General features: G+C 50.9%; 11 protein-coding genes across 11 annotated transcripts; 5 read left to right on the top strand and 6 right to left on the bottom strand.

The window, feature by feature from the left end:
• Positions 1 to 1,411: 1,411 nt before the first annotated feature.
• Positions 1,412 to 2,983, top strand: A1O9_02359 (uncharacterized protein; the record flags this gene model as incomplete). The annotated part of the gene is made up of 1 exon (XM_013407933.1): positions 1,412 to 2,983. One exon carries the CDS (start codon positions 1,412 to 1,414, stop codon positions 2,981 to 2,983), a length of 1,572 nt encoding a protein of 523 aa, XP_013263387.1.
• A 588-nt stretch (positions 2,984 to 3,571) lies between these two features.
• A1O9_02360 (uncharacterized protein) lies at positions 3,572 to 4,269 on the bottom strand (the record flags this gene model as incomplete). Its single annotated transcript, XM_013407934.1, has 2 exons — positions 3,572 to 3,693; positions 3,795 to 4,269. The coding sequence occupies 2 exons, from the start codon at positions 4,267 to 4,269 to the stop codon at positions 3,572 to 3,574; spliced, it is 597 nt and encodes a 198-aa protein (XP_013263388.1).
• A 1,632-nt stretch (positions 4,270 to 5,901) lies between these two features.
• On the bottom strand, positions 5,902 to 7,281 carry A1O9_02361 (uncharacterized protein; the record flags this gene model as incomplete). The annotated part of the gene is made up of 3 exons (XM_013407935.1): positions 5,902 to 6,402; positions 6,473 to 6,905; positions 7,022 to 7,281. The coding sequence occupies 3 exons, from the start codon at positions 7,279 to 7,281 to the stop codon at positions 5,902 to 5,904; spliced, it is 1,194 nt and encodes a 397-aa protein (XP_013263389.1).
• A 918-nt stretch (positions 7,282 to 8,199) lies between these two features.
• On the bottom strand, positions 8,200 to 9,108 carry A1O9_02362 (uncharacterized protein; the record flags this gene model as incomplete). The annotated part of the gene is made up of 1 exon (XM_013407936.1): positions 8,200 to 9,108. One exon carries the CDS (start codon positions 9,106 to 9,108, stop codon positions 8,200 to 8,202), a length of 909 nt encoding a protein of 302 aa, XP_013263390.1.
• A 1,455-nt stretch (positions 9,109 to 10,563) lies between these two features.
• On the top strand, positions 10,564 to 12,597 carry A1O9_02363 (uncharacterized protein; the record flags this gene model as incomplete). Its single annotated transcript, XM_013407937.1, has 1 exon — positions 10,564 to 12,597. One exon carries the CDS (start codon positions 10,564 to 10,566, stop codon positions 12,595 to 12,597), a length of 2,034 nt encoding a protein of 677 aa, XP_013263391.1.
• A 913-nt stretch (positions 12,598 to 13,510) lies between these two features.
• On the bottom strand, positions 13,511 to 14,404 carry A1O9_02364 (uncharacterized protein; the record flags this gene model as incomplete). Its single annotated transcript, XM_013407938.1, has 3 exons — positions 13,511 to 13,933; positions 14,007 to 14,358; positions 14,382 to 14,404. The coding sequence occupies 3 exons, from the start codon at positions 14,402 to 14,404 to the stop codon at positions 13,511 to 13,513; spliced, it is 798 nt and encodes a 265-aa protein (XP_013263392.1).
• Positions 14,405 to 15,482: 1,078 nt separating this feature from the next.
• A1O9_02365 (uncharacterized protein) lies at positions 15,483 to 16,136 on the bottom strand (the record flags this gene model as incomplete). The annotated part of the gene is made up of 1 exon (XM_013407939.1): positions 15,483 to 16,136. The coding sequence occupies one exon, from the start codon at positions 16,134 to 16,136 to the stop codon at positions 15,483 to 15,485; it is 654 nt and encodes a 217-aa protein (XP_013263393.1).
• Positions 16,137 to 16,450: 314 nt separating this feature from the next.
• A1O9_02366 (histidinol-phosphate aminotransferase) lies at positions 16,451 to 17,831 on the top strand (the record flags this gene model as incomplete). Its single annotated transcript, XM_013407940.1, has 2 exons — positions 16,451 to 16,536; positions 16,604 to 17,831. The coding sequence occupies 2 exons, from the start codon at positions 16,451 to 16,453 to the stop codon at positions 17,829 to 17,831; spliced, it is 1,314 nt and encodes a 437-aa protein (XP_013263394.1).
• A 1,044-nt stretch (positions 17,832 to 18,875) lies between these two features.
• Positions 18,876 to 21,727, top strand: A1O9_02367 (uncharacterized protein; the record flags this gene model as incomplete). The annotated part of the gene is made up of 2 exons (XM_013407941.1): positions 18,876 to 18,972; positions 19,029 to 21,727. 2 exons carry the CDS (start codon positions 18,876 to 18,878, stop codon positions 21,725 to 21,727), a joined length of 2,796 nt encoding a protein of 931 aa, XP_013263395.1.
• A 1,443-nt stretch (positions 21,728 to 23,170) lies between these two features.
• A1O9_02368 (trehalose-6-phosphate hydrolase) lies at positions 23,171 to 25,105 on the top strand (the record flags this gene model as incomplete). Its single annotated transcript, XM_013407942.1, has 1 exon — positions 23,171 to 25,105. The coding sequence occupies one exon, from the start codon at positions 23,171 to 23,173 to the stop codon at positions 25,103 to 25,105; it is 1,935 nt and encodes a 644-aa protein (XP_013263396.1).
• Positions 25,106 to 25,401: 296 nt separating this feature from the next.
• Positions 25,402 to 27,252, bottom strand: A1O9_02369 (uncharacterized protein; the record flags this gene model as incomplete). The annotated part of the gene is made up of 6 exons (XM_013407943.1): positions 25,402 to 25,682; positions 25,740 to 25,912; positions 25,960 to 26,141; positions 26,195 to 26,248; positions 26,297 to 27,077; positions 27,128 to 27,252. 6 exons carry the CDS (start codon positions 27,250 to 27,252, stop codon positions 25,402 to 25,404), a joined length of 1,596 nt encoding a protein of 531 aa, XP_013263397.1.
• Between the last annotated feature and the right edge of the window lie 379 nt (positions 27,253 to 27,631).

The following is a 27,631-nucleotide window of genomic DNA, read 5'->3' on the forward strand; positions in this document are numbered from 1 at the left end:
TGTACAACTCTCCCGCTAATATTGATCATGGTTGGGGTTATAGCATAACCCATCTGGCCTGCAGAAGTCCGCCTCCAAAATGTCCTTTGCCATAGCCGATCACACAACACATAGAGTGCTCTGCAACATTATCACATGCAGCATAAGAATAGCCATCCGCGTAGCCTAATTGCTTATTGCGATTTTCACCCAATGGCGTATAGCATGTCTTGACTCTTGTATCTGGTAGAGCAACACTCCAAAGAATGGGAGGAAGAGAGCAAGGCCGTGATGTGGCATGATAGGAAGATGTCTGCATTCGTGGAAATACGAATCTTGAGAACGACCGGGCAAAAGTAGTGGTTGCCTGCGCTGCAGCTTGTGGCATACAGAGAAAGTTCAAGGGCAGGAAAGGCAAGGGCTCCAAGGACGGTGGTATATCTGTAAAAGAAAGACGCAAAGCCCACCGAGTCTGAAACGAGGTGCTCTAGAGCAGCAAAGACAGAAAAAACCTCCTATAACATTATTATATGGTGCCGTGTCTTCTTGGCACATAGCACTAAATGGTTGAAAGTCAAATGACAAGGTGCTCACCTTCTCCTAAGACATCCGGTTGATATTCTTATTGAGGACAATTGATTCAATGCTTCGAGAAAGTTGCACCTTGGCGCCAGAGTAGATACCATCACTTTCCCTAGAGAAGCGACATGATATTTGGGAGCAACCACACACCGTGATGGGCGTTTCTTTTCGTCCGGGAAGCTGAAAAACAGCACTGAATACTCCGATGCCTGCTAAGGCTTTGCTTCACCTTCAATCGTGTTGGTACGGTTCGAGAAACAAAGTCGATAGGACACGGCACCTGGTGGCTCTACCATAATTCTTTGAAGCCAAGGGCTAAAGATGGCAGGCTGCTTTCGAGTCACCAACTCTTGATAGCAGATTGCAAGTGTAAAAGCTATGGATGGAAACGAAGAAGCTAGTTCGGTCGTATTGGCTTGCATTGTGGACCTAGCTTGGGTTAGTCTAGATTGATAAAACTGTTAGGCTTGAAAGTGCATAGATATGGCCAGCCTAGATGAAGCCAAGTGAAGGAGGTGAACTATCGTAGGGACGCCGTATAGCGTCTTTTTGTCACCATTCACCATAAGATGTACGTGTCTAGACTTGTAGTGAGTAGCGGAAGAGATTTACGAGTAAAGCAATGGATGGAGGATGAGGAAGGACAAGTGCTGTTAGTGGCAGCCAGTTGCATGCTCAGCCAGATGCGGAAAGTCTGGCGAGGGGTGAATCTCCGCGTTATGTCATCTGCCAAGGCCGACGCGGCTAAAGGTCAATAATGGTCGAATCCAGTAACAACAAAACAAACGACGATACTACTCGTGCCATACCAGAGGACTTCAACTTCCAATCTCAACAGCAATACACCAAGATGGAGTTCTCAACCCTAGAAGCACGCCTTGCAACCTTCGAACCTCCTTCGAAACGATCAAAGCTAGGATGGCCTCACAAAACCCCCACCGCCGAAGACCTAGCGAAAGCAGGTTTCTACTACAAACCATTACCCACCAGCAATGATAACGCCATGTGCTACCTGTGCGATAGGTCACTCGATGGCTGGGAGGCCGATGATGATCCGATTCAAGAGCATGTGACACATTCTAGTGACTGCGGCTGGGCAATCCTGATGAGCCTTGGACAAGACACCACTACAGATGTAAATACAATGGAAGACCCTACAGGACAGCTGTATGTAGACGCTAGAAGAGCCACCTTTTCGATAGGTTGGCCCCATGAATCTAAGCGCGGATGGACCTGCAAGATAGAAAAGATGGTTGAGGCTGGCTGGCACTATGCACCAACGACCGAAAGCGATGACTTTGTGAGCTGTATCCACTGCAAGTTGTCGCTTGACGGCTGGGAGCCCAAAGACAATCCGTTCAACGAGCACTACCGCAGATCTCCCGACTGCCCTTTTTTCCATTTCGCAGGCACAACGGCACCCATAAAGCGCCCCCGAGCAAAGAAAGGTCGCGCATCCAAATCCTCCCGAGCATCAAAGGCCTCCACTAGATTATCGACTCAGTCTGTCAATGCAACAGTGCTTTCCGACGCTCCAAGCTTGAACAACATTCCAGATCTTGACGAGTCGATAGACACTAGCGGTGTCTCAATTCAATCCGTGATGTCGACTGCTTCTACAGCGACCACAAAAGGAAAGAGAAAAGCGACAGGAAAGCCAAAAGCGACGAAGGCGAAACGAACTAAAACAACCAGAGCCACGAAGGCCAAGAGACAACAAGCCGAGCTTGAAGAGACACAAGAGCCACAAGAGCAGACCATTCCAGAACAATCTCAATCAAAACAATCAGAAGAGAGGCCAGCTGCAGAGGTTGAGCTGGAACAAGCTATCACAATCCCACCGCAATCACTACCTAGCCCAGTTACCACTCCTCGTGTTGATGTAGAATATCCAAGCATGCCCCGAAGTCCAGGGATTGGCGATATTCCAACGCGACTCAGCCCGGTGGAGCCGCCTCCAGGGAAATCACCTACACCTGCCAGACTCGGAACACGGATATCGCCAACCAGGTCTGCAGCGACACCTCTAAGGACAAGCAGGTCGCGAATTGTAGTGAGCCCGTCGTCACCATCAGATATTGAAAATGCTCCACCAAGTTCACGACCAGCGTCTATTCGACCTCCCCCTCCACAAACGGTTCCAGTTGCGTTTTCTTCCCCAGGAGAGCCAACCACGACCTGGGAACCTCTTGATATTGAAATGTTATTAGAACCAAGCACCCCCCAACCAGCCGATTTATTCGCCCTTGGCGGTGGGACCTTGAGTGACAAAGAGACCAATATGACTGTGCAAGAATGGATAGAATTCGTTGCAGGTGAAGCGGAGCGAGGTCTCAGGAACGAAGCTGAGCGAGTGGTTGGTGTCTTTGAGCGTGAAGGGCAGAGAGCCATGGGCGTTTTGGAAGCAATTGTGTGCGTCTAAGCGTTAGGGGATTGGCGTTCACCAAAGAAATCTACACTGGATGGGGAATTTACGTATCAATTTTGCGTGGTGTCGGGTTTGCTCAGAGTAGGCCATGGATCCCAGGTTGGGCCTTACGCCAGAAGCCATGAGTTCGTTCAACTGGGCGGGTTGGGAAATGCACCGTACAGGAGTAACTGCACAGCCAAGAGTGTAGCTCTTGCACGCGGACATTGTCTTATCCTCGTGGTGTTAACAGTCACATCAGAAATGAAACTCGTGAACAACGCGAAATGCTTCTGGTCCATGATCCTGATCGCCGTATTCGGCTTTTCTGCCCTACTATCTCATCATTTGTATGTATTTCCACTTGATTAGTGCAAGACCGATATCTTGATCCGAAGCGGGCATGCAGCATGGCATAAAAGGCCTCGCCACCGTCATCGCACCTCCAAGTTGGGTATTCTTCTGAGACCGCTTCTGTGTCTCATCTCCATGAGGGACAAACATGGACCATGTGCATATCGAGTTGAGCGCCGCAGTGCACTGGACTGGACTACACCGCCAGAGCAGATGGAAAAGCTGCTCGCATGCGCATGCAAGGGCCGCTCAAACCGCAATGTCAGCGTCCAAAACATCCCGCTCTTCAATCAGCTGGTTTCTCGCCTTGGTGCTGGATCCCGTCAGCGCAGCATCGAGGCTGCGGTATGTCTCGAGTTCTTGGACCGTTTCTATTTGCACACAGGCACGAAATGATTAGCGGCCACGTCCTCAAGCACACTTTCGAAGGGGCTGTTTCCAGCTTTCTGGGCCGGGGAGGGCCAAAACTTACTGGTATCGACCGGACTCGTCGAGAAAATGGCCTTCTCCCGCTCGCCCAGACTGGGATAAATGCCCTCGTTGATCAACATCTCGGCAACGCTGCGGTTGCCCGCCTGGTTGACGTCTGTGCCCTGGGACTGCAGCTCGGCGCGCGCCTTTGCGAGGCACTGCTTGTAGTACTGCGAATGATTGATGTTGCAGACCGAGTCCCACTGCTCGGACTTGTGGATGGGGCAGAAATGGCGCGAGCACAGCAGGCACGTCTCGAGGTATTTCGTTGTCGGGCTGAAGTCGCCTGGGTTCTGCTCGTCGCACAGGTAGCAGGACTGCACGAGCGTGGGTTTCTTCGGGCGCTCTGTTACGGGGGAGGTGGAGGCTGGGGGCACGGGGGCTTGAGAGGATATCGCGGGCGTTGGTGCCGGGGCGGCCGCTGCGGCCGGTGCGTTTACCGTGATAGTTGGTGGTGGGGGGGCTCCGGCAGACATCTTTGCGGTGGTGTTGATAGTGGTGATGGTTGTCGTGGAGGTGGGGGAGGGGGATGTAGGAGAGTAGGAGGGGGCAGGGAGGTAGGCAGTGCGATGTGTTATGCAATCTCTGGCTACAGGGAAAAGAGGCGAGTTTGGCTGGCCGACCTCGAGATTAGGTCTTTGCTGAGGCTGCTGACAAGGGAGGGTATGGAGTCCGGACGATGGAGGGGAAAAGGTGGTGCTGTACGAGACGGAGTTCCTTTTAGTACTGTACCAGGCCGACGGTAAGCCTAAACAGGTTGCGGCAAGTGTGGTTTTGTGAATGCTTTTGGGCGGATTTTGGGCTCCTTGGTGAGACTAGGTAATGCCTGAATTGCAAGAGTAATTAATGAGCACGGAGCAGCAATATGAGTGCGAACAGCGATAAATATGTTTCAAGAACAGGGCTGACACTGGCCGCGCCCCCTCCCATATATGTATTATAGGTCTGCATGAACAAGGCCCGCGTTGAGCTCCGGCTAGTAGAGCTAGCACGTCAGGGCACACGGTTTGTATGGTACAACCCAGCAGCACAAGCCCAAACCCCATGTTCCCTTCCCGTCTATCTCAGCTTCAAGCTGGCACTAGAAGCGAAGCCCCTCCCTTCTACTGACTGGCCCTGCTACGAAGGTGGCTTGCCAAGTTGGAGGGACCAGGATGGCCAGGCGGCGAAAAAGTGACTGACGAGGTGGCCTTACAAGTGACCTATTCCCCAGAGAACGACGCTTTTGGAGGGTTCTGATCAGACCTGCTTGCGGCTGACTAGGACCAGTCGCCATGATCAAAGACCGCTCGGTGCCCGAGAACGGTTTGTCCTTCCTGGTTGGCTACATAACACTGGCGTACGGGCGTCTCTATCATATCAAGCACATCATAGTCCTGGCCTTGATATTACTGCTCTAAAGTTGGGATAGGGACATTTCGACTGGGCCCCAACCCCAAGAATGGTAGTCAATCATCCTGGTTACCTGGCTCCAGCAGTAGGGGTTTGATGGAGAGAGATACTCGGTATGGTTGATCTGCCTATCTGTTCTGACGCTGTCAGATTCACGAGTCCAGACAGACACAAGGTTTGAAACTTCAAAAAGTGGATGACGGAAAGTCGGGGGCATCAGTCACCGACATGCCGCCATCCAGGGCTTGTTTGAGCTTGACGTGCCACAGAAGCAGCCCAAAGAGGGCCGTTCCCCTGTCAATCCATCTGGATATGGGCCTTTCTGTGACGTCGATGGTCGTTGTGAACGATGCACCGGAACGCATATCTTGACGCCTTGATCCCTTTATCAGTAGAGATAAGGCATCATTTCGTCATAGCAATGGTGTGTTCAGGTCCTTCACTATTGAATCAGTCTATACCTGTGCCCCCCCCCGTCAAGAACTGAAGGTCCGAGGTGCCGCCTGGTGCAAGACACTTCACATGAAATCTTCGAGTTCCGGTCGCATGAATAGCAGACAAACACCCTGCAAGCAGATGAGAGCATGTTGCACTCAAACCTTGGTACCTCAATGCCTGCAATCAGCACACCCTCAAACTGGATCGCATACAGTTATAAACTCTGCGACAACACCTGCAAAAGCTGATTAGCAGATTATTGGACCAATAGACCACCACTAGATCCTACCAATCATGAACAGTCTTCCCGTGGAAGCGTCGTGAATAACGGTCGTTGTGAATGGGAGCACCTCTCCATCTCGGTCCTCAATGATTTTCGTCAATGAATACTCATACTTGTCCCTGGCCTCCCGGTTCAATCGCCTCACTCTCCAGACTGTCGCAGGCGGAATTGGCCCATGCACTGGGTCATCCAAACTTGCGACGCCAGCAAGTACTTTCGGCATTGCTGCTGCATAAAGATCGCCATTCGCATCTTCGGAAAGGTTGTCAATTGGGTAGTTAAGATCGATATAGTGAACTTTCGTGACCGAGCCACCCGCTCCAGGCTTGAAAACGGTTATTCCTCCCACCACGGCTCCAGGAACATAAACGAGGCCGTCGCTTCCAAGGAGAAGTCCATTCGGAAACTTGAAACCGCCTTCCAGCTTCCTGCAGGCGCCCTCTGCTGAACAATATGAGAGATCGCCAGTACCTAGAACAGGAGAAAGCTGGTGTTGCTACAAGATAAATGTGTGAGTCAACATCTTCGTACTAGCAGCATCAAGGAATTCGACAGGTCATACTCACCAAGCCAAGTTTATGAAGTCCGTGATCGTTTGTGAAAAAGAAGCCACCATCTTTCTGGACGGCGAGATTGTTAGGTGTTGCAATTTGAGGGTTGGCGAAGGTCTTGACATGTTTCATGGATTCTGCCCCGGGAGTAGTGGAGAAGACATCAATGGTCGAGTTTGCTCCGACGATTGCATTGTCAAGCACTTCTCCAGTGGCAGCATCGACAGATGGACGGTTATTGATCAGCCAAAGATTGATGTCTGAGCCATCCGCAGACGTGGTGCCTGTCATCCCCATGACGTTGATTGTCCCATCGCCAGCAATACCACCAAATCCTGGAGTTTTGAGGACACGGTACGTGAAACCTCCAGCAGTTGCGGGGTTATCGATGTTCATGGCAACAATGTGATCGTTCAGACCCCGTCCAGATGCGTTCAAACGGTGAACACTACATCATCAATCAGTATTGGCGGAAACTGTAGCTCACGAGTATGCATTGATCTAGGAAAGGACCAACTGCGAGGTAGATCTCTTGGTCTACGGGCATTCCAGGTACAAGCTTACTTTGGATTCCACTCTTTTCTAGACAACGCGTCCGAACAGGCGAGAAACAACGTCCTCGATTTCTCATCCAACCACATGTCCTCACAGGCCTGGACATTTTGATCTCCTGTGATTCTATGACATTTGTATGGAAAGGCCGAGACTGGAAGAATCACACGGCCCCATCCGAGGGTTGCGAAAAATAGATCTCGGAAGAAGAGCTGGTACGAAAGGGGGGCGAGCAACACAAGCAATGACACGATTGATAGCTTCGACGCCATCGAATCAAGAATGTTAGCGCACCAATGTATAGAAAAGAGGTAGTTCGATTCGAGGTTGTCTAACAAAGAAAGAACTAGAACGGCCTGGCGGGCGGTGCTCTGGCAGGTAGCACGAACCGCAAAATTATAACGGGTGCGATGGTCTATTCGCTTTAATATAGATGTTCATTGTTTACTCACACCACTGACCTCGTCCAAAACATACACTAACGCTTTCAGCAAGATCCTTGAATAAGAGTGCTAGGATGAACACTCGTATCGGCGTGCGGGTTCGTGAAAAATAAGTGGCAGGCATTGGTGGTTCCCAAGACCACTGGCCATGATGCAGTCCTTACTCAGCAGAAGGTGGCTACCATCAACTCGTAATTGGTTCCAGACTTGGATTTAGGGTACTTACCAGATCTGCAATTCGTCTTCGTCTTCGTCTCGTACGTACCTAGGCATCCGGTCATCACATGGAATCGTGATCGCCGACCTTTAACTCGCATTGATGAAGCAGTTGACCTCGGGCTGGAAGTAGGCGTGCACCAGGATGACCCCGCACTCACGAAAAGTTCCCCTCGTTTCCGTTCCGAGACACAACTGGGGCCTGTTATCCAGCATTGAGGACTGGGTGGTGCTTCTGTCTGTATAGCGCAATGGGTATGCCACTAATATGCCAGTAAGTCTAGCATGTGTGAGGCCAGGGTTCTTCGGAAGGGCGCAAGGCCACCACAAGATGACGCTGAACTCGGGGTTCAGCGAGTATGTTGCAAAAGCTCACAACACCCAAGGCATTCCATCCAGGCAAGGAAAACGTCCAGCAGCAACGGTCATCTTAATTTGGACTTGAAGCTATATGAAAAACTCCCTTTTGTATCGTGATATACATTATCAAAGTTACTGATGGAAGTAGCAAATATGCCACCTCATCTCAATTTAATTCTTATAGTCATCGCCCACTTCTTTTGCCATGAGGTCGAATAATGGCTTTGCGCTGAACCATCCGGCTCTGGGTGTGCCGACAGCCTTGTATGTGAAAGCAGCGTCCTCCTCATCGATCTTGATGGTGGCTTCGTTTCGACCGGCTGCCGCAGCATCGGCCATGAGCTGGGCGTGGCAGCACTTTTCCAGGCTCACGAACCAGAAGATAGCAGCCTCGATGGTCTGACCGACGGTCAAGAGACCGTGATTCTGTAGAAGGCAGGCCTTCTTGTTTCCGACAGCTTTGGCAATGTTTTCCCCTTCTTCCTTCGCGAGCACCACACCCTTAAATTGCCTATATACGGCAAGGTCGTTGTAGAAGGCACAGCTATCCTGGGTGATGATGTCGATTGGTCGACCCAAGGCGCAGAATGAGCGGCCGTAGATGCTGTGAGAATGGGCCGCACAGAGAACATCCGGACGCGCCTTGTGCACCGCAGCGTGGATCATGTAGGCGGCAGTGTTGAGTAGACGGTTAGGTCCACCATCAATGACTTTCCCTTCATGGTCGACAAGAATAAGGTCCGAGGCTTTGATCAAGGAGAATGCAAGGCCAAATGGATTCACCCAGAAGGTATGAGGGTCAACCGGATCCCGCATGGTAATATGGCCCGCGACACCTTCGTCGAATCCGTATTTCCCAAAGATGCGGAAGGCCAGTGCCAGGCGTTCCTTCAAGTACTGGCGCTCCTCGAGTTTATCGGCGAATTTAGGTGGCGAGGGAAAGAACTGCATCTTTGCTTCAGCGCCATGTTGGGTTAGATTGGGTTCGTTGGTGGCAGTGCCCGCGGGTTGTGAATCTGGTTTATCATATCCCGCCGAGGGCGTGGTAGTTTCTGTGTACGTTGCAGTAGGAGGCGCCATGGTGACTGACGTCTAAACGATGCTGAAGCCGTTTCGTAAATTTCCTCAGAGCTAAAAGAGGAGATGTGGAGAAGTGACAGATATAAGTCAGAGGAGCGAAACTTTAGATGTCTGGGATGAGGAATTGCGTGTGATATATGGAGAATGTCACTGGGCGTGGGGAAATGCGGTGGCAAATGGCGGTTGTGAACCCGTCTACATAATTAGATGGCCCTCGACGTGGTTTTTGCAAGGCCCTCTCTTTCGGGGTAGCATATGCCCCTCTCAAATCCAATCCGGCTATTGATGGTGTACAATTCGGAGTACTCAACTCTTCGTTGATTCGCACACCACTTCGACATCCCGTTCTGTGGGGAATTGATTGCGAGGAATTATTGGATTGTTTCCCATTGGCTGTAATCTCGGACAACATGCCGTGTTTACCGTTTGCCATAAGCCGGTGGATTTTGGAACAAGACAAGATTGGTGGATTCTTATCTAGAATGTGGAACCAACCGGGGAAGCGATGCGCTGTTGATATGGCCTCAATGAACTGGTACACAGCTCCTGCAAAATTCAGGACATGACTGGCATAGAGATCTTCGGAAAACAAAGAGCGATTCGAGATAGCTCGGATAGCGACGGCGTAGGCTACGCTTTCAGATCCTGTGTTTATCCGGCAGTTCATCCGTACATGTTGGTATTGATTGGTGTGTTATCATCGACAACCGAGGTCCTCCAGGGTCGGAAACTTGGACGGTATCCCGTAGAGCTAAGGGCTTTAGATCATAGGCCCATTAGCCCGATGAAGAACCGTATTCAGACTTCGAAAAGTAGAATAATTTCCACTTGGGTCAAGACACATTCCTATTGATCTTGATCGCCGAAGCCAACACCAATTGAACATCAGGAAGACATCATGTGAGGCATTGAACCCTTTTGACGATCGATCAGCCTTGCTAAGCGTGGGCAGGAAGACGAGATCGAGCAAATCGATTTGGTGTCATGGGTAGGTTTTGGTATCAACGCGTCCTTAGACATAGTCGCAGAGCTGCTTTGCTCGAGTTTCAAAGCCGAATCTGCACTTCAACAATACCAAGAAGACAGCATCCAAATTCCTCATATCAAATTAAGTGTTCCGGCTCGCAAAATAATGTTGGACTGGATTTCGAGAACGGCTCATACGACTTGATTCATGAAGGCCTCCTTTTCGCCAATTTGGTTAGCGTAGCCAAGGCCAGGGCGGGTATCAGCCTTGCTGTGATTGGTTGGCCATGTTCTCTGTTCCCTAGAAATTTTGGATCGAGAAAAGAAGTTGTCGGCCCTCTGGAAAGATTCACTTGCATCCGCGACTTGCTTCATCCTTCCTTCATCTTGCTTTTGCCCTGCTTTCACCATCACTGGAGCTGTTCCAGCTCGTCTTATCTGTCTCCCAACTGTGTTTTACCTTGACGAATACCTCAGATCGCCGCCAGAATGTATGCTTTGGCCCGGCAGGGGCGGCTTGCCTCCAAGGCTCTTAGATTGATCCCATCCTCATCCACTCTTTCATCCCTTCCGCGCCTCACTCCTCTTGTATCTCGACATGTTGCTCCGAGTCTCATTAGCAAGTCCAAATTCTCCTCCATCTCACCTTTGCGATATAACAACGCCTACGCCGAAGCAGACGATGCTGGACATGTACCGGCCGACGCCACGGATCTCGGAGCGGAAGACATTTCCCATACCAACCGCGAGTTCACAAAGTTCTCAGAGTTGGGTGAAGCTGGCGTCATTGACCCCGTCGTCATTGACACCCTTGTAAACAGAATGGGAATACATACCATGACAGAAGTACAGCGGATGACCATCAATGAGTGTCTGGACGGTACCGACGTTATCGCTCAAGCCAAAACCGGAACTGGCAAGACCTTGGCTTTTCTTATGCCGATTATTCAGCGCCTTTTGCGGGATCCTACAATCAAGTCTCGCAGTAGGAGACCGGAAATTGGTGATACACATGCGTTGATCATCTCCCCTACCCGCGAGCTGGCTGAGCAGATTGCTGCTGAAGCCAAGAAGATCACACACAACACTGGCATCCAGATACAAACTGCTGTGGGTGGTACACAAAAGTCATTTCATCTAAGAATGATGCAACAGCAGGGTTGTCATATTCTTGTTGGAACCCCCGGACGGGTCAAGGATTTGTTGTCTGATCCTTACAGCGGTGTCAATCTCAGTAACATCCAGACCTTTGTGTTGGACGAAGCCGATCGACTGCTTGATATTGGCTTTGGGCCAGATATTGAGGAAATCCAATCATACATGCCTAGACGCGAAGACAAAGACCGGCAAACACTGATGTTTTCGGCAACCATTCCCAGATCAGTCGTTGGCGTGGTGAAGACAACCATGAAGCCTGACTTCAAGTTTGTGCGCACGGTCGATCCTGAAGAGGCTGCAACACACGAATCCATCCCTCAAAAGGTGGTCTACTTACCTGGACTTCAAAATCAAATCCCCACCCTTGTTGAAATTGCTCAGAATGCCATCGAAGAGCACAAGCGAGAACCTGAGACTGCCATGCCATTCAAAGCCATTGTTTTCTATTCTTCCGTCGCTGAGGTTCATGTAGCATATGAAATCTTATCGAATATGCGGGACTCAACTCAGGCAAGAGGAGGACTGTTTTCTAACCATCCTCTCTCTCCTTGTCAAGTAATCGTCATGTCCTCTCAGCTGAGCCAACAAGAGCGCACACGGAACTCCGAAGCTTTCAGACGTGCCAAGAGTGCCATTCTCATCTCCTCCGATGTCACAGCTCGAGGGATGGATTTCCCCAACGTGTCGCATGTTATCCAGATGGGACTTCCCCGATCGGCGGAAGACTACGTACATCGCGTGGGCCGAACTGGGCGTGCAGGTAAATCTGGGACCGGCTACCTCATCCTACACCAAGAACAAAAATGGGAGCTTGATCGCATGCGGCGACGTATTCACATGAAGGACTTTGCCGAGGAGCAAATGCCCACCTCAACATTGGATATGACACAACCATCCCAGTTGGCGCCAGAGACTGCCCGAATCATGCAGATGGTTGAGAGCGGTGTCAGAGGTACAAACTATGCAACCAAAGCAAAGGCCTATCAGGTGCTTATTAGTTCCATGGTCGGAAGTGGAACTGGACAGTCAAAGCAATCAATTATTGACAGGGCCAACGACACCGCGAAATATGGCTGGGGTCTCCAAGAGATGCCTGCCATGTCGAGTCAATGGGCCCAAAAGAATGGGTTTATGGGGATTGAAGGTGTACGAGTGAGCGATTCGTTTGCTCAGCAAGGCTCATCACGCAATCGATTCGGCGGCGGCGGTCGCGATCGCGATCGCGGCTTCAATTCTCGTGATCCCTTCAGGGAGGGCAGCAGAGGAGGGAGAGATCCATTCGATCGAGGCTCTCGAGAATTCCGAGGTCCTCGTGGCGGTGGTAATGGTGGCGGCTTTGGGCGTGGTGGAGGCGATCGCTGGTAATCTATGCTGGATCTCCACTGAGCCTGTCAGATGGTCGTGACCTCCATCAAAAAATCAGAAGCGTCAAGTGGCCTCGCCCCAGAAACTACGTCAACCAGATCTTAGGTCGGACGACCTGTGATTGTTGTCCTGTGCCCCCATTCACAGATTCGTTGACGCGAAGAAACCACCAACCTCACGCAAAAGACGGCTTGGGCCATCCGCACCCACTGTCTGCCTCTTTCGCACACTTTTGTCCTATTCTCTCATGTACTTTTGCATTATATTTTTATTACACTCACCCTCCTCCAGCGTGGTTCGAAATTGCCGATATTGGTATTGTTCCCATGTATATATAGAAAAGGGAATGGACGGCGTATCGAAATTTATGGGGAAGAGAGAGAGAGACGACTAACCTATGTCGTGTCTTGTGTACATCTAGGATGATGTGAGACTATACTGACGACACTACGACCCCCACTTACTACTTACCTACTCATCAAAAATACCCTAGACTCCTCGGTTCGAGTTTTCTTCACTAGCTCTCGCTCTGTTCTCACATGTACGAAGATGGATTTCCTGCTCTGGACGCGGACGCATTTGACGGGTGTTGGAATGGGAGCGATGGCGATGCGATGTGGTGGTGTATTATCGAAACGAGATCAGGTAGTCACTAGCAAACCCGGAAAATAACCAGACCCCATTCAACTCTCATACACGTTTCTTTTCTCCAAGATAGGTGTATTGCTCTCATGTCCCTAATTACCTAGGAGTTGGCTACTATCTGGATGGTGTGAGTGCATGCACTAGCCTCCATCCTCAACTAACTCGCTACCTGGTCAATTAGACATACAGTGGAGTCTGCTCACTCATGTCCCTCTCATGTCTCAGCCACACCACGCGAACTATTTCTTTCCTTTTCTAGAAGCTCAGCCTAAGCATGCTGACTCCTCCAAGTCTCAACCTCCTTCTGATCGATCTCCCTGAGATCATTGACGTTGGCGACCTCGCCGGTGACCGCACCCTTGACCATCTCAATGCCCCGGCCGATCGCAGTGCCCTTGCTGACCGCATACGTAGCCGTGACGGCCTTGACGCGAATGACGCCGATGCGCGGGTCGTTCTCGCCGCCGTCGTGCACGCCGTCGCCCAGGTCGCCCAGCCAAGTCTTGAGCGCCGGGCTGTAGTACTTGGACACGGTGCTGCGGTCCGTCACCACGCTCGCGGTCCCGGATATCGACGCCCAGCTGCCGTCCGAGGCGAGGAAGGCCACGTTCACGTGCGCATCGGAATCGAGGTCCGATGTCTTGCCGGATTGCGTGTTCGTGTGGAAGAGGAGGTCCAGACCGCCGGATTCCTGGGTTGGGAGTAATTAGCACGGGTGATTGGTCCCAGTGCGGACGGCTGATGTATCTTTGACGTGTGCGTACCTGAGCAGCCAGTGCCATGGCTCGGGAGACTAGGAGGCCTGAGTCGGCGATGCGGGTGGTCATCATGCCGAATTTGGAGGCTTTGATGAATGCATTCAGGTCGTTGACCTTCTCTTCGAGCCCGGGCTCGTCTTTGGCCTTGGCCTTGTACCTGCGGGAGTTAATCTTCTTGTTAGCGACAAATTCGTGAGCAAGAAACCGGGATGAACGGCGTAAAGAGCTCGGGGAAGAGATTTTGTTTGTGCAAGCCTTTTGCGGCGTTGATGGCGACTCCGAGTCTTCATTCTTGTGATTCACTGTGTTTCCTTGATTTGGTCGACGGAGAGCCGTGTGTATGTGCGATGAAGGGGTGCTGTAGTGGGAAGGAGGACTCACGGATCTTGTGGTTGAGATGTCATCTTGTTAGGCTGGTGGTGATGAGTATGAGTATGGGTTTGAGTGCTCTGGATTTCTCGAGTCTGGAAAGTAGGCAGAAGAATTGTGGAGGCAGAAGGAGAAAAGTCAAGTGCAGATGTAAATAAGAATCAAGAAGCCAGAGGTCACGTCTACATATGTACCACGAGTGACGTAGATGGAATACCTAATCTATAGGCTGAGCACGCTTTGCATGAATATTTCACACAATGTGGGGATGACTTTGGCCTCGGAATCAAACAACATTTGCATTCTCCAACTTATGCACGATGAGATAGGATAATGGAGGGGTCGTGGACATGAAAATACATCACGTCAGGTACAGCGAAAATGTAATGCGTCATGGAATCACATTTGGCTGTGGGACAGATGATCTGAACAATCTGGACTGTTTTCCCCTCTGTTGTTTGTATATTCCTTGTCGATAGCTGAATTTGGGGTCCTTAGCGATGCATAGTTCTGAGGATCTGTTTGTGCTACTTGGACAACCTTTTACTTGTTTACCCTCCGAGAGAGGTGGTTGTTGGATTGACGAGGCTGGGCGTAGGACCAAGGCTGGTTGGAGGATGGGATTTCCAACCAATGTCGTCAACACCTGACTGATCGCACTAGTCCCAAAAAGGACTGAGACGATCGAAGCCTCCCAAGAGGTTCGCCTTCCTTGGACTCAACACCACTACATAGCTAGGTACATAGCAGTATGTGGAACTTAGGATCTGGCTGTCTGAAGAGATCATCCTTTGAATATTGCTGGATCCCCTAGGTGGCTTCCGCGTTGTGTTTATGGAAGCCAGGCTGTACAAGGCCCGGTGCCTCAGGCTATGCCTGTTGGTCGATAGGCGTATCGGTGTGGCGAACATGAGCTGCTGTTTCTGGAAGCGGGAGAGTTGCTTCCTTGAGCCTTTGAAGACCTTCATGACTGATGTCGAGTATGCCAAAAGTGCCTCTGGGAGCGCCATGGACAGATTACCTGTTCTTGTTCCATGTGTCAATATAGCGCAAGTCGACTCGTTCAGCACCCCTTTCGTAATCTCTGCGTATGTGGAACCATAGGGCCGTGAATCAGGTGATAATCCCTAAACGACCTTCCCATTCTTCTTCTTTCTTGATCCCAGTTTCTCCATTACCCTTTCTTCGTTTCTCATTCCGTTTTCGCCGTTTTTCTTCACGCTCAGCAGCATCAATTTCCTCTGCCTTTTTAATCCTGGCTTGAATGTCAACCTCGCCTAGCCTTCTGTCCTCCTCCTCCTGTGCTCTCTTGCGGGCCTTGAGCATCTCCAGTCTTTCTCTAACGTCCTTCAAAGTGGCCCTCTTGACCTCTCCGGATTGACCAGTGTTGATGAGATGTTGCTTGGAGTTTAGATGCTCGATATATTGCACATTGTCTTTGTAGGTGAGATCGCAAGCCTCACAATAGAAACCAGCACCACGGCCTCGTTTTCCGACACCTGCGCCAGCAGGAACCAGAGTACTCTTGCCTACCATGGAAGCAACATCCAATCTTGAGCCACGCGCAGAGGTGGAATCCAGAGAGGAGAAATCGACAGGCTTGTGCCATTTCTTGCCCTCTAGTTTTGCTTCATATCGGGCTTTTGCCTCTTCCCTTCGTTCTTCAGCCTCTTTCTTCCCCTTGGCCTCGTATTCTGCCTTGTCCCAGGTTCTCCGGAAGTCAGTATCGGAGGCAGGTGCCCCATAGGCAGATTTGCGATCTGCCATGATGGATTGGAGCGGAAGCAGTAACAGATCAACTGGATAGAATGTTGACAGGAAGCACGACTATCCCTTAGGCGATGAGAGACTGGCGCCAATCTGCCTGCGGTTTTAATTTGTTCCGTAGTCAGTGATGGCCGGGGTGCGGATAAACTATGGATGAATTGAGGCACGTGGGAGGCATTTCATTGGTGATGACTCCAATTTTGCATTGCTTGTGCGGGGTAAATATCATTTTTATCGATAACCAGAACCCTGCGCATTGTGCCCTGATTGACACCAGCATTTCATCTCAGCTTCTTCGAGTGCAGTCTTTGACAATGAGCAAGAAGACCTCGCCCTTTGACCTGGCTACTTGTGCCAGGCCAAATATCCTCAAATTGCAGCCATATAGATGCGCCCGAGAGTGAGTTATTACTCCCCTTCAACTCACCTCAACCCATACCAAGTCCTGACTCATATCTCACTTTCAGTGACTATAAGGACGACGGCACCAACATCCTCCTTGACGCCAATGAGAATGCCTATGGCCCTGGTCTGGCACTAGACACTCCTAATCCCCCTACCACGAACGCCCAGGTTGATTTTCTCGGTCTCAACCGGTACCCGGATCCTCACCAGTTCACGTTGAAAGAAGGATTCTGCAGATTGAGAAACACACATACCCACACCAGCAAGGACTTGAAACCAGAGAACTTGTTCTGCGGAGTCGGTTCAGATGAAGCCATCGATGCTCTTCTCCGATGCTTTTGCACTCCTGGCAAAGACAAGATTCTGACCTGTCCTCCAACCTATGGCATGTACACAGTTTCAGCAGAGGTCAATGACATTTCTATTGTTCAGGTCCCACTCAATCCAGATGATGGCTTCTCACTGCAACCAAATGCAATTGGTGAAAAACTTTCGTCCGACCCAACCATCAAAATGGTGTACATCTGCTCACCAGGCAATCCCACAGCGGCGCTGATCCGGAAGGAGGACATTCAACAAGTTCTCGAGCATCCTACCTGGAACGGTATCGTGGTCGTGGATGAAGCATATATTGATTTCTCTCCGGAGGGATCGAGTTTGGCAGAATGGGTACTGGAATGGCCTAATCTGGTGGTCATGCAAACTCTCAGCAAGGCCTTTGGACTGGCAGGCATTCGTCTGGGTGTAGCATTCAGTGCAACAGAAATTGCAGCTCTGCTCAACAACATCAAAGCGCCTTACAACATTTCTAGTCCCACAAGTGCTATTGCCACAGCAGCATTACAAGGGGAAAATCTGAAGGTGATGCAACGATACAAAGCGAAGATCGTGGAACAGCGAGAGCGACTTATAAAAGAACTCCCACTGATCCCGGGAATTGGTCGATTTCGGGGAGGAACCGCATCCAACTTTTTGCTGGTGGAAGTGCTAGATAAACCAGCTGAGGACGGAGGTCAGCCTGACAATGTGACAGCATTGCAAGTGTACGAAACCATGGCGGGGCAGCGGGGAGTGGTAGTCAGGTTCCGGGGCAAGGAATTGGGCTGCAAAGGGTGCCTTCGCATAACAGTGGGTACAGGCAAGGAGGTCGATCGATTTCTAGTGGAGGTGCAGTCGGTCCTGCAGCAGATCTTTGCCTGCGGGTCCGGGCGTGGTTTCCAGCAGACGGTCAATGGAATTGAGCAATCGGAGGAGAAGCGGGAGACAGAGGCGAACGGGGTGATCTCATGATGGTGGTGGATGATGCAGGTCGTGGATAGGACCGAAGCGGGCATCCCAGCGACAAGCAGCCAAGGCCCAAGATCCAAGGACCTGGTGGTGCTGCGGCCTGGACCGAGCATTGCAGTACTTACGAGTACTCTTACAACTGACACACTGTGACCGACCCATGTAGAAGAGCTATAACGACGGATGTCCTCCGTCCTTCGTAGGCAGCTACTGTTAGGAGCCGCAACTTTGGCGGCAGGGGTCCCAATTAGTGTTGAAGATTAGGCTTGACGGGCTTGGTAGGCTTTGCTTAGGCGGGGCTGCCGGCCCAACTTTAACTAAATAGCTAAAGGCTAGCCTATGTCCATCCTTAAGCCTACGAGTAAGACCTTCACTAACTTGCTCTGCCTAACTGCCTAAGTTAAGCAGGCTAGCCCAACCCGGTGACCGTGCCTCCATTCCCAATACCGACTTGTGTTTTTCAACCGACACAGCGATTTCCACGCTTCCACGCTTCCACCTCTCACAATCTGCCAACACATCATCTCATGGGCCTCTTCTATCCATTCATTCACTCACTCGCTGGCCCATTCACTCGCTCTCTACCATCCTCCCTCATCCACAACCTTCAATCCCTGCGTCGCCTCAGGAACCACAGACATAATCACCGAGTCTACTGTTTGCCTGCCCCCTCCAGGCCTTGCCTGTCCAATTACCCTGTGGACGAATGGCAATTAACCCACCCAACAGCCACTCTCCTTGCCTCGCTTGATAACATCATCAATCGCCTTGCACAGTACCACTAGTTGTACCTCTCCTCAATCCTTCTGTCGCAAGCTTGGTCCTCCCCTTCTCTTCTCCGTGGGTTGTACACCGGATCCCGATCACATATCATTCACTCTGCCATTATTCCAACTCCAACCGACAGGTACACTCCACCTGTTCCTCACCACTCCAATTTTCCAACCGAACTTTGGCTGCGAAATCATGTTGAATGAAACCAAGAGAAGGAGACTGTTGATCGTTATATCCCACCTCTAAGATCGCTCAGATCGCCTTTCTTCCAACATGGTCAAGGCGGATGTCAAGCGGGACTACTATGCGGACCTGGAATTGCCGCCAACTGCTGATTCTGAAGACATCAAGAGACAGTTCAGACTGCTGGGTAAGCCGGCTTCCTCCTCCTTTTTTGTGTCCTGACACTCACTAAAAATCCCTTAGCCAAACAGTATCATCCGGACCGCAATCCTGGCCATGAAGTCGAAGTTGTCCCCAAATTTCAGGCCGTTCAAGCTGCCCACGAAGTCTTGATTGATCCTGTGGAAAAGCAGAAATATGACCAGGGCAGGGCAAAGCTCGCTGCCAAGATGGGGCCTCCCTATGCGCAGACGGCCGATCCTTATTCTTTTGCCCGTTCTAACAACCACCCAAAGCCTACGACGGCTGCGCCGTCTTTCGGCTTCCCGCCCCCAAAGCCAAAGGAGAAGCGAACTCCATTTCCTCCTCCCAATCAGAAGCCTGCTTCATCGGGCGCTGACAAGTTCAATACCTGGACTCGTTCCGCGCCGAACAATACCTGGGACCGATCGAGGTTTGAAGCTGAGGCTGCTCGTGGCTTTTCTAGCATGAGACAACCACAGAATTCTCCTCAGATGCCACCTCGATCCACCCGCCAACATCCTACTGCACCCAAGCCACCCCCGCCTGCTGAGACTGCTCACGTCCCCAATGTTCCTCCTACCAGTTTCCCGGGCTTGTCAAGGACCCAGAGTGCTCGGAGGACCACAGGATACATGCCAGGTGCCCATGGAAATGTCGATGAACCCGCTGCTCCACGCACTTCAGCCTACGCACATGTCAGAGCGGATCGTACGTATCCGCCACAGTCTTCAAATATCCATGTATCTGAGCCTTTCAATATGCGATCTCCCCCAGTTTCACGAGCAAGACCGACTGTAAGTCCACTACGACACGCTCGTTCTTCAGATCAGGATATGCGATCCGAGCGTATCAACACCTCCCGCCCATCTGCCAAGTATGCGACCCCAGGTGGAGAGAGGACCGACATTCGTGACGATGGTCTACATCGGTCCGCAAGTGTTCGAAACTCCCCAGTAGAACCTCATTGGGAAGAACGGGGTCCTTTCGGTCAGCCCTCATCGCGATACGAACAGGTCCCTCGTCACCGTAGTGCGAGTCCCAAGGTGAGCTCGACAGGAATTCATGCTGATTATTCCTCGTCCTCGGGTGAAGACGAAGCGGTCCATATGAATAGAAGACCAAAGGCAACTCCAAAGAGTCGCCCCAAAGCACAGACAGGTCCCAGCTTTCGAGCTTTCGCCGATGATGATCCTGCTCTTACCGGCCAGTTTCCCAGTACTAATTATACCAAAATCATCGACGAATCCCAACACCATTATCCTCCTCCTGAGCCCAGGGAGCACACCCGGAAGCCTTGGACCGGTCTGGCGTCGCCCGATGTTGAGATTCCCAAGCCTGAATTTGGTGGACGTGGTGAAAATATGGATGGTCCCAAGTATGCTGCTGCTCCCCCTAATGAGTTTCCCCAATCTTGGTCGCAGCGTTTGGGTTTGAAAGAGTCGAGACGAGGGCAGTCTTTCAACGGTGTACCTTCTTGGGCGGTTCCTTCAAGTGTCTACCCTCAGAGGACACCTCCGCGAACTGAACCGCGAAAGAACGCTCGTCGTACAGTCTCCGATGCTCTGCACCGCTCTGCTCAAACCCCCTGCTCTGGCGCTCCTCCTCCCTTGGCTAGAATTTTCACTAATCCAAGTAGCAGTCACAGTGAAAAATCGACACACCATGCCCACGTTCCTTTTGTGGCATCCGAATGGCATGACAAGGTTACATCTGATGATTTTCTACCTAATCAATCTCAGCTGCGAAAGTCCCCTTCCAAGACTTCTCGACCTGCCAAACCGATCACTCGTGGCCGTGGGCTTTCAAGATCTGCTGATCGAGACGGGCAATCTTCATCTGAAAGTTCTGTCGGGCATGGAGTTCCTCCTATTGAAAGACGAACCCGGGATGTGCCACATACCACAAAAGCAGAAGCCTTTCAGCCAGGGAAACTCTCAGGCGATTGGGCCTCGAACCTCAAAGCCTCCAGCAGTCGAACAGAAGATCGAGCCGCGTCGCACCACAGAAACGATGACACGAGTTCGGCAAGCTCCAGGGAACCATATGTTGTGGTAGAGGAAGATGTTATGGACGTGGATGACAGCCCCGTGACAGGAAACGGTCTTCACCGCCGCGCTACTAATGGTATCAATCACTCTCTTCGAGATGCCTCTAGAAGATCAAGTAAACGACAATCCATGAATGGAGGTGTAGATCTGAGCGAATTCTCACAACATGCACCATTTACCACGAATTTAGGTGGACTGAAAGACATGGATGATATGGCTGCCAACCTCCCCTTTGAATCCCGGCCCGAGAATAAAGTCGACCTTGATCGAAACTCTTCCAATAACAAAACCTGCCGTCCACTAGCTCTACCTCGCCCACCAAAATGTGTGATTCCACCGGCTGAGGACCGCCTTTCAATGGAAAACTTCACTCAATACACCCAAAACATGGGTTTGTACATGCAGGACTGGAATAAATTTAATGCCAGGATGCTGGAGCACTTCCGTCGCCGTCAAGATATGGTGTGTGGCGACATGCTAGAAAATTGGATCAGAATGCGCTCGGATGGCCCCGATGCACACGGAGACGATGGAGAGGCTGGAGCGACCGCACGGCAAGGAGGTTATGCAGGTTATGCAACCTATATGCAATGGTTACAAGATGACGCCAAATGCCGCGAATGGTGGGATCACGCCAACGAACTGCACATGAAGTGCCTCGAGGATCTAGGTCGTATTAGGGAGAAGGCAAAGAAGTCTCTTACTCATTGATTGTGTAGCATTGCATGAGGGAGCTGAAGGATATGTGGCCTTCTTTTCCTCGATTTTCTTCGTGTACAACTAGCATTGATTTGCAAGCTCAGGATGGACTACTGGGTCGAGCGGCCTACTGAATGGGTTGGATCCGGGGTTTTCATCTTTTGAGCCAACAACGCGACACGACATGACACGACCCGACACGATTCGATACCGTCATCAAGCATCGTTAGGGGTTTTGGGAGCGATTGATTGATGGACTGTTTATTAACGATGGTGGATATTCGGCTGGATTGGATCACAATTCTGAACAGGGGAGGAGGTCATTCGATGATGTTCCTTATACAACTCGGTCCAGGGTCTATTGTCCGTCTTAAGAATTAGACGCGCCAGACCAAGACTGGCGTCAGCCAGCGTACAAGCACACGCGCATTACATACCAAACATATACACAATTTCCATGTGTACATCTCTGTCCCCCGGGAACCAAGGCGGTCCCAGAGAAGAGAGCACTAAGCTGAATTCAGAGATAATGAAAACAAGTCCTTTGGGATTGAATTGATTTCTAGTCTTACTATTTCCTTTCCGTTGCTTACTCCTCTCCAATCAGATTAGACCCCAATTAATGCTGATATATATGTATGTAGCAAGCATCGAGGGAGAGAATAGTGCAAAAACGTGGTCCGGATAGACTTTTTGAGCCGCCTACCGCGGCCTGACGGTGGCTTTAAGTTGTACGAGCACTAGCTATTCATACGGCTCTTGCCCCTGTACGCTCGGCCAACACGTACCCGTACATAGGTAGGCATATAGCTAGCCTCATTAATACACTCCCCTTAACGATACGAGTACATGGGTACGGTACCTACAGGCAAGTGTTTTCTTATGCAAGCCATGGAACGGCGCAAGATCCGATCCGGAGATGCCGTCCCCTCTCCCCACATATGTCATCCCATCCATCGCGCCTCCATGGAATGTAGCTAAGGGCTTTCGGCGAAATACTCGGTCCTTTGCTTAATTATTTGCTGCCTGCTCCTTTTGAGTTTTCCTTTGCCTTGACTCCAAAAGTCAACTCGGTCCGAGATTCGCGATACGAAATAGAATCTAACGCCGGTGGTCAGCTCACCTACAGTAGGTAGTCAGTATGGGCAGCGAGTGGGCAGTGCGTATTGAATGCTCGAGGACCCCGTGCTCCTAAGGCGATGGAAACTTAAATGCGCCTTCGCTCCCAGGTTTTCATTCTGTGGAATCGCAAATGTCGAGCTCGGTCTAGGGGAACGAAGAAAACACGCCTGTATTTTCGTATCCTCCTTCGCTGAGCAAGTTTATTCCATTTCGTGGGTTTGTTTATGAATGCTAGATAAGTAAGAAGTTTGCGCTTCTCGGATCTTCCTAAAGCGCCCTGTTGTTTCTGTCACAAAGGCACGTGAGAGTGGGGAGATGGGAAAGACGGCGAAGATGAGTACTATCGGCAACGAAACCCCTTCAACGGCGAATGCCCTGAGCACAGGTCCCGCATTGAAACAGCCGATCCAGCGGGCATGGTGGCGCGAGGCGTCAGTGTACCAGATCTACCCAGCTTCATTTAAAGACAGCACGGGGTCAGGTCGAGGCGACATCCCCGGCATCATCTCCAAGCTCGACTATATCGCAGAGCTGGGCGTCGATATCGTTTGGCTGTCACCGATCCTGAAATCTCCACAAGTTGACATGGGCTACGACATTTCAGACTACCGCGATATCGACCCCATTTATGGTACGATGGAGGACCATGATCAGATGATCAAGGGTCTGCATGATCGAGGCTTGAAATACGTCATGGACCTGGTGGTCAACCATACCAGCGACCAGCACGAGTGGTTCCGACAATCGAGAAGCTCGAAGGATAACCCGTTCCGCGACTGGTACTTTTGGCGGCCGGCTAGGTACGATGGCCAGGGAAAAAGAATTCCGCCGAATAATTGGGAGTCTGCGTTTTCCGGCTCCGCTTGGCAATGGGATGAGGGTACTCAGGAGTACTACCTCCATATTTTTGCGAAGGAGCAGCCTGATTTGAATTGGGAGAACCCCAAGGTCGTGGAAGCCGTGCATCAGATCATCCGCTTTTGGCTGGACAGGGGTGTAGATGGGTTCAGGATGGATGTGATAAATTTCATTTCGAAGGATCCTGCCTTACCGGACAACCGAATTTACAAGCCCGGGTTTTTGCAGATGGGCGTCGAGCATTTCGCGTGTGGACCAAGGCTGCATGAGTTTTTGCAGGGCATTGGCAAGATTTTGAAGGAGTATGATGCTTTCAGTGTGGGTGAGATGCCAGGTGTGACTGACACGAGGGAGATCCTGAATGGAGTAGGGCAGGATCGCGGAGAGTTGGCGATGGCTTTCCAGTTTGACATTGTCGATATGGATCACGAACGTCGGTCAAAGTGGTTACCGAAAAAATTTGATCCTCGTGAGTTGAAGCAGGTTGTCAACAAGTGGCAGAGGTTCATGCTCGATAATGCTGGCTGGAATGCTCTGTACATGGAGAACCATGATCAGGCAAGAACGATCAGCAGGTATTGCGATGAAAGTGAAGAGCACAGAATGAAGAGTTCGAAATTACTTGCCAGTCACCTGGGATTCCAGTCGGGCACGGTCTTCGTTTATCAAGGGCAAGAGCTCGCACAGGTCAATGTCCCCGAGGAATGGGGATTGGACGAATATCAAGATCTGGAAGTCATCAACCATTGGAAGACGGTGTTGGAAGAGTATCCTAACGACAAGGAGAAGCAGGCGGTATTCAAGAAGCAATATCGGCAGCTTGGGAGAGACAACGCAAGGACTCCCATGCAGTGGAAGCCCACCGCTCATGATTATGCAGGGTTCTCGCCTGAGCCGGCTTCCGCCGGTGGGAGCGACAAAGCTGCGTCGACGAAACCCTGGATGTCGATCCATCCCGATTATAAACGATGGAACGCGGAGTCGCTGGTCGCGGACAAGAGCTCTTCCTTCCACTATTGGCGCCGTGTGCTTCAGTTCAGGAAGGGACATAAAGACATCTTCGTATATGGAGATTTCAACATGCTGGACTTTGAGCATGAGCATGTCGTGGCGTATGTTCGAACGGCAGACGGTAAAGATGTGGGAGCGCTTTCGTCGAGATGCCTCGTTATCACGCATTTCGGAGGCCAGAACACTTGGTGGACGCTACCTGATAGTGTCTCGGATATTTTGTTTGACAACGAGGGATTGAGAGAACATGCCATTGTGCCTGATTTGAGGAACTACATCTCTGAAGGGAAGGACAACGAAGTGAGAAAGGGCGCAGACGGGAAGTGGGCCATTAAGCTGAGACCGTGGGAAGTCGTGATTGCACTTTCGCCCCGCCGAGTGGGAGCTTCGAGTCTTTGATCGAATGTGCCGCCAGGCAGACAGGCAATGACAGCGCGGAGTCGACACAGAGGCATAAGAAGCATGCGCCTGCGGCGGTGGCATTAAACGGAGTCCAATACCGGGTCGAGGCACTGAAAGTCTCTTCTTGAAGTAGGGTATGAATATTATAATCACTAGTGGATACTGTCATACTCAGCTACGCTATCACTCGACCTGTGGGATTTTCATCGTCGTCCTCATTCTCTTTGCCACTATGCTTTAGCTCAAACATTGTCTCCTCCCTTCGGAACGATCATATGCAAAGGCGAAATAGCTCAACTCTTGTCTGGGACTGAAGAAGTCTCGAGCTCGACTCCACGACGCTTCTCATCCAAGTCAGTGCTGTGGCTGATGGTTCCATCTAGGCCAAGATCAGTAGCCATGCTGAGTCCCTTGTCGGTGGCAGCGGCACCACCAATAAGCGCATTGTCTCCGTCAAAGTGCTTCGCAATTTCCTCGAGGGGAGTGTTGCGGGTTTCAACGTAGAAGAAGTAGACGACTGCGAGTTCGCATGCGAGCCAAACGCAGTAGAAGATATAGTACTTCCATTGGATTGCTAATGTCCTTGTTAGTCTCAACTCCGAGGATTGGCCACAGGGAGGGGTTTCCTTACAATCAAGAGCAATGGGGTTGACATATTGGTTGAAGAACAGCGCAATGTCGACCATCAAGAACATGACAGTGAGACCCTTGGCTCGAATGTTGTATGGGAGAATTTCGACGGTATAACCGACAAGCATGCCAGACCATGCAATGTTGTACCAAAAGTAGTAGATGTAGATCATTCTGAGAGATTTAGCAACTGACAGTTCCTAGAGCGAACATGAACATACCCAACAACAGCATTGGCAGCTGATTTGCTCCCTTCAATGGCGTATCTGGCCGAGCAGATTGTCCAAACGATGAAAGTGCAGAGCATACCAGTGGTGGAGATGAGGAAGAGCTTGCGACGCCCGACTTTGTCGACAAAGAAGCAGGCAGTGACGGCAGTGATCAGGTTGAAGATTTGTAGGACCTATCTTAGGGTTAGAATTATGCCCACCCCGACAATGGAAGACGTCGACTTACGCCGTTGATGAGATTCTGGGTCAAAGTATCCGTGTAACCAATTTCGTTCAAGATCTGAAGGAGGTTAGGCCATGTAAGAAAGACGGTGAGGGAAAATCTTACCTTGTTGATGTAGTAAGAAACCAGGCCATTGCCAGACCACTGTGAAAAAAGACCAGCGGAGAGGAGGATAATAAGTCTGTGGCGGTTGCCCTTGGTCTTGATAAGCTCGAGCCAGCCATTGCCTTCGGCCTCCCTTTCCAATCTGAGAGTGTCACGAATCTCAACGAACTCGGTTTGCACCATCTCATCATGCTCGTTGCCATTTGCATGGACCTTGGCCAAGATTGCAAGTCCTTTATCTTCCTTTCCGTGGGCAATGTACCATCTAGGTGACTCGGGGACAAACCAGATACACGCGATTTGAAGACAAGAAGGCACTGCCTGGGCGATGGTGGGAATTCTCCAAGACCAGTTGTTCTCGATATGATTTGTTCCATAGGTCAGCCAGGCTGCAACAATGGAACCGGCGTACCACGTGGTGTTGTAGATGGTGGTGAAGATGGCACGATGTTGGGGGTGGACCAGTTCCGTAATCAGCAGGGGCGATGCTCCATGAGCAATGGCAACGCCGAAACCGAGCAGGAATCGTGCTCCCAAGAACATGCCGAATCCGGCAGAGATGGACTGGAGGACCACACCGACCAGCATGATGATACAGCCGACAAGGATACCCATTCGACGACCGAGCAGATCGGCTGCATAAGGCACGAACGGAATGGCAGTGATAGAACCCACAGCCATGATTGCGTTCAGGATACCGATCTTGCTGCCTTTTGGATGATTGAAATGATCCTGCCAAGCGGGCAGAGTTTGAAGGCCGTTCATCATAGAACCGTCGTACCTAATTGAATTAGCGGATGCCGACCCTGGAGAGGTCGGTCGGGTACTTACCCATTGGTGGCACTGGTCAGGACGACAAACATCAAAATGATATATGTCCTTCTCAACGCGGGATCCTTATACCAGGTCACCGCTGGAAATTGGCGACCGCCAACTTCAAAGTAGGCTTTACCCATGCTGGATAAGATGTCGTTCACGGGCAAGAGACAGCTTTTGAGATAATAGGAACACAACTGTCCGAGAACAATGTTGATAGAAGCGAAACCGAGGAGGCAAGGGGGTTGCGAAGAGGCTTTATACAACGTGGTGTTCAAGGCACCGACGGCAACTACTCTGAATCCATGAACATTCACGCTGTCCGCATGCATTCGGTAGTAGCGTGCGGGAAGTCGACCTAGATCATGACAGGGGTATCAACAGCCAACAGCAAGAGTCCATCGAAGGACGATCAGAACACCAAGGATTCTGAGGAGGCTCGAAGCCTGTCCCAATGGAGACTACCATCCGAAGCGAAAAGCCTGGAGGTGTGTGCCAGGGTAAGTTGAACTAGTTCTG

Source organism: Exophiala aquamarina, assembly GCF_000709125.1.
Source record: "Exophiala aquamarina CBS 119918 chromosome Unknown aczIA-supercont1.2, whole genome shotgun sequence".
Taxonomy (NCBI): Eukaryota; Fungi; Ascomycota; class Eurotiomycetes; order Chaetothyriales; family Herpotrichiellaceae; genus Exophiala; species Exophiala aquamarina.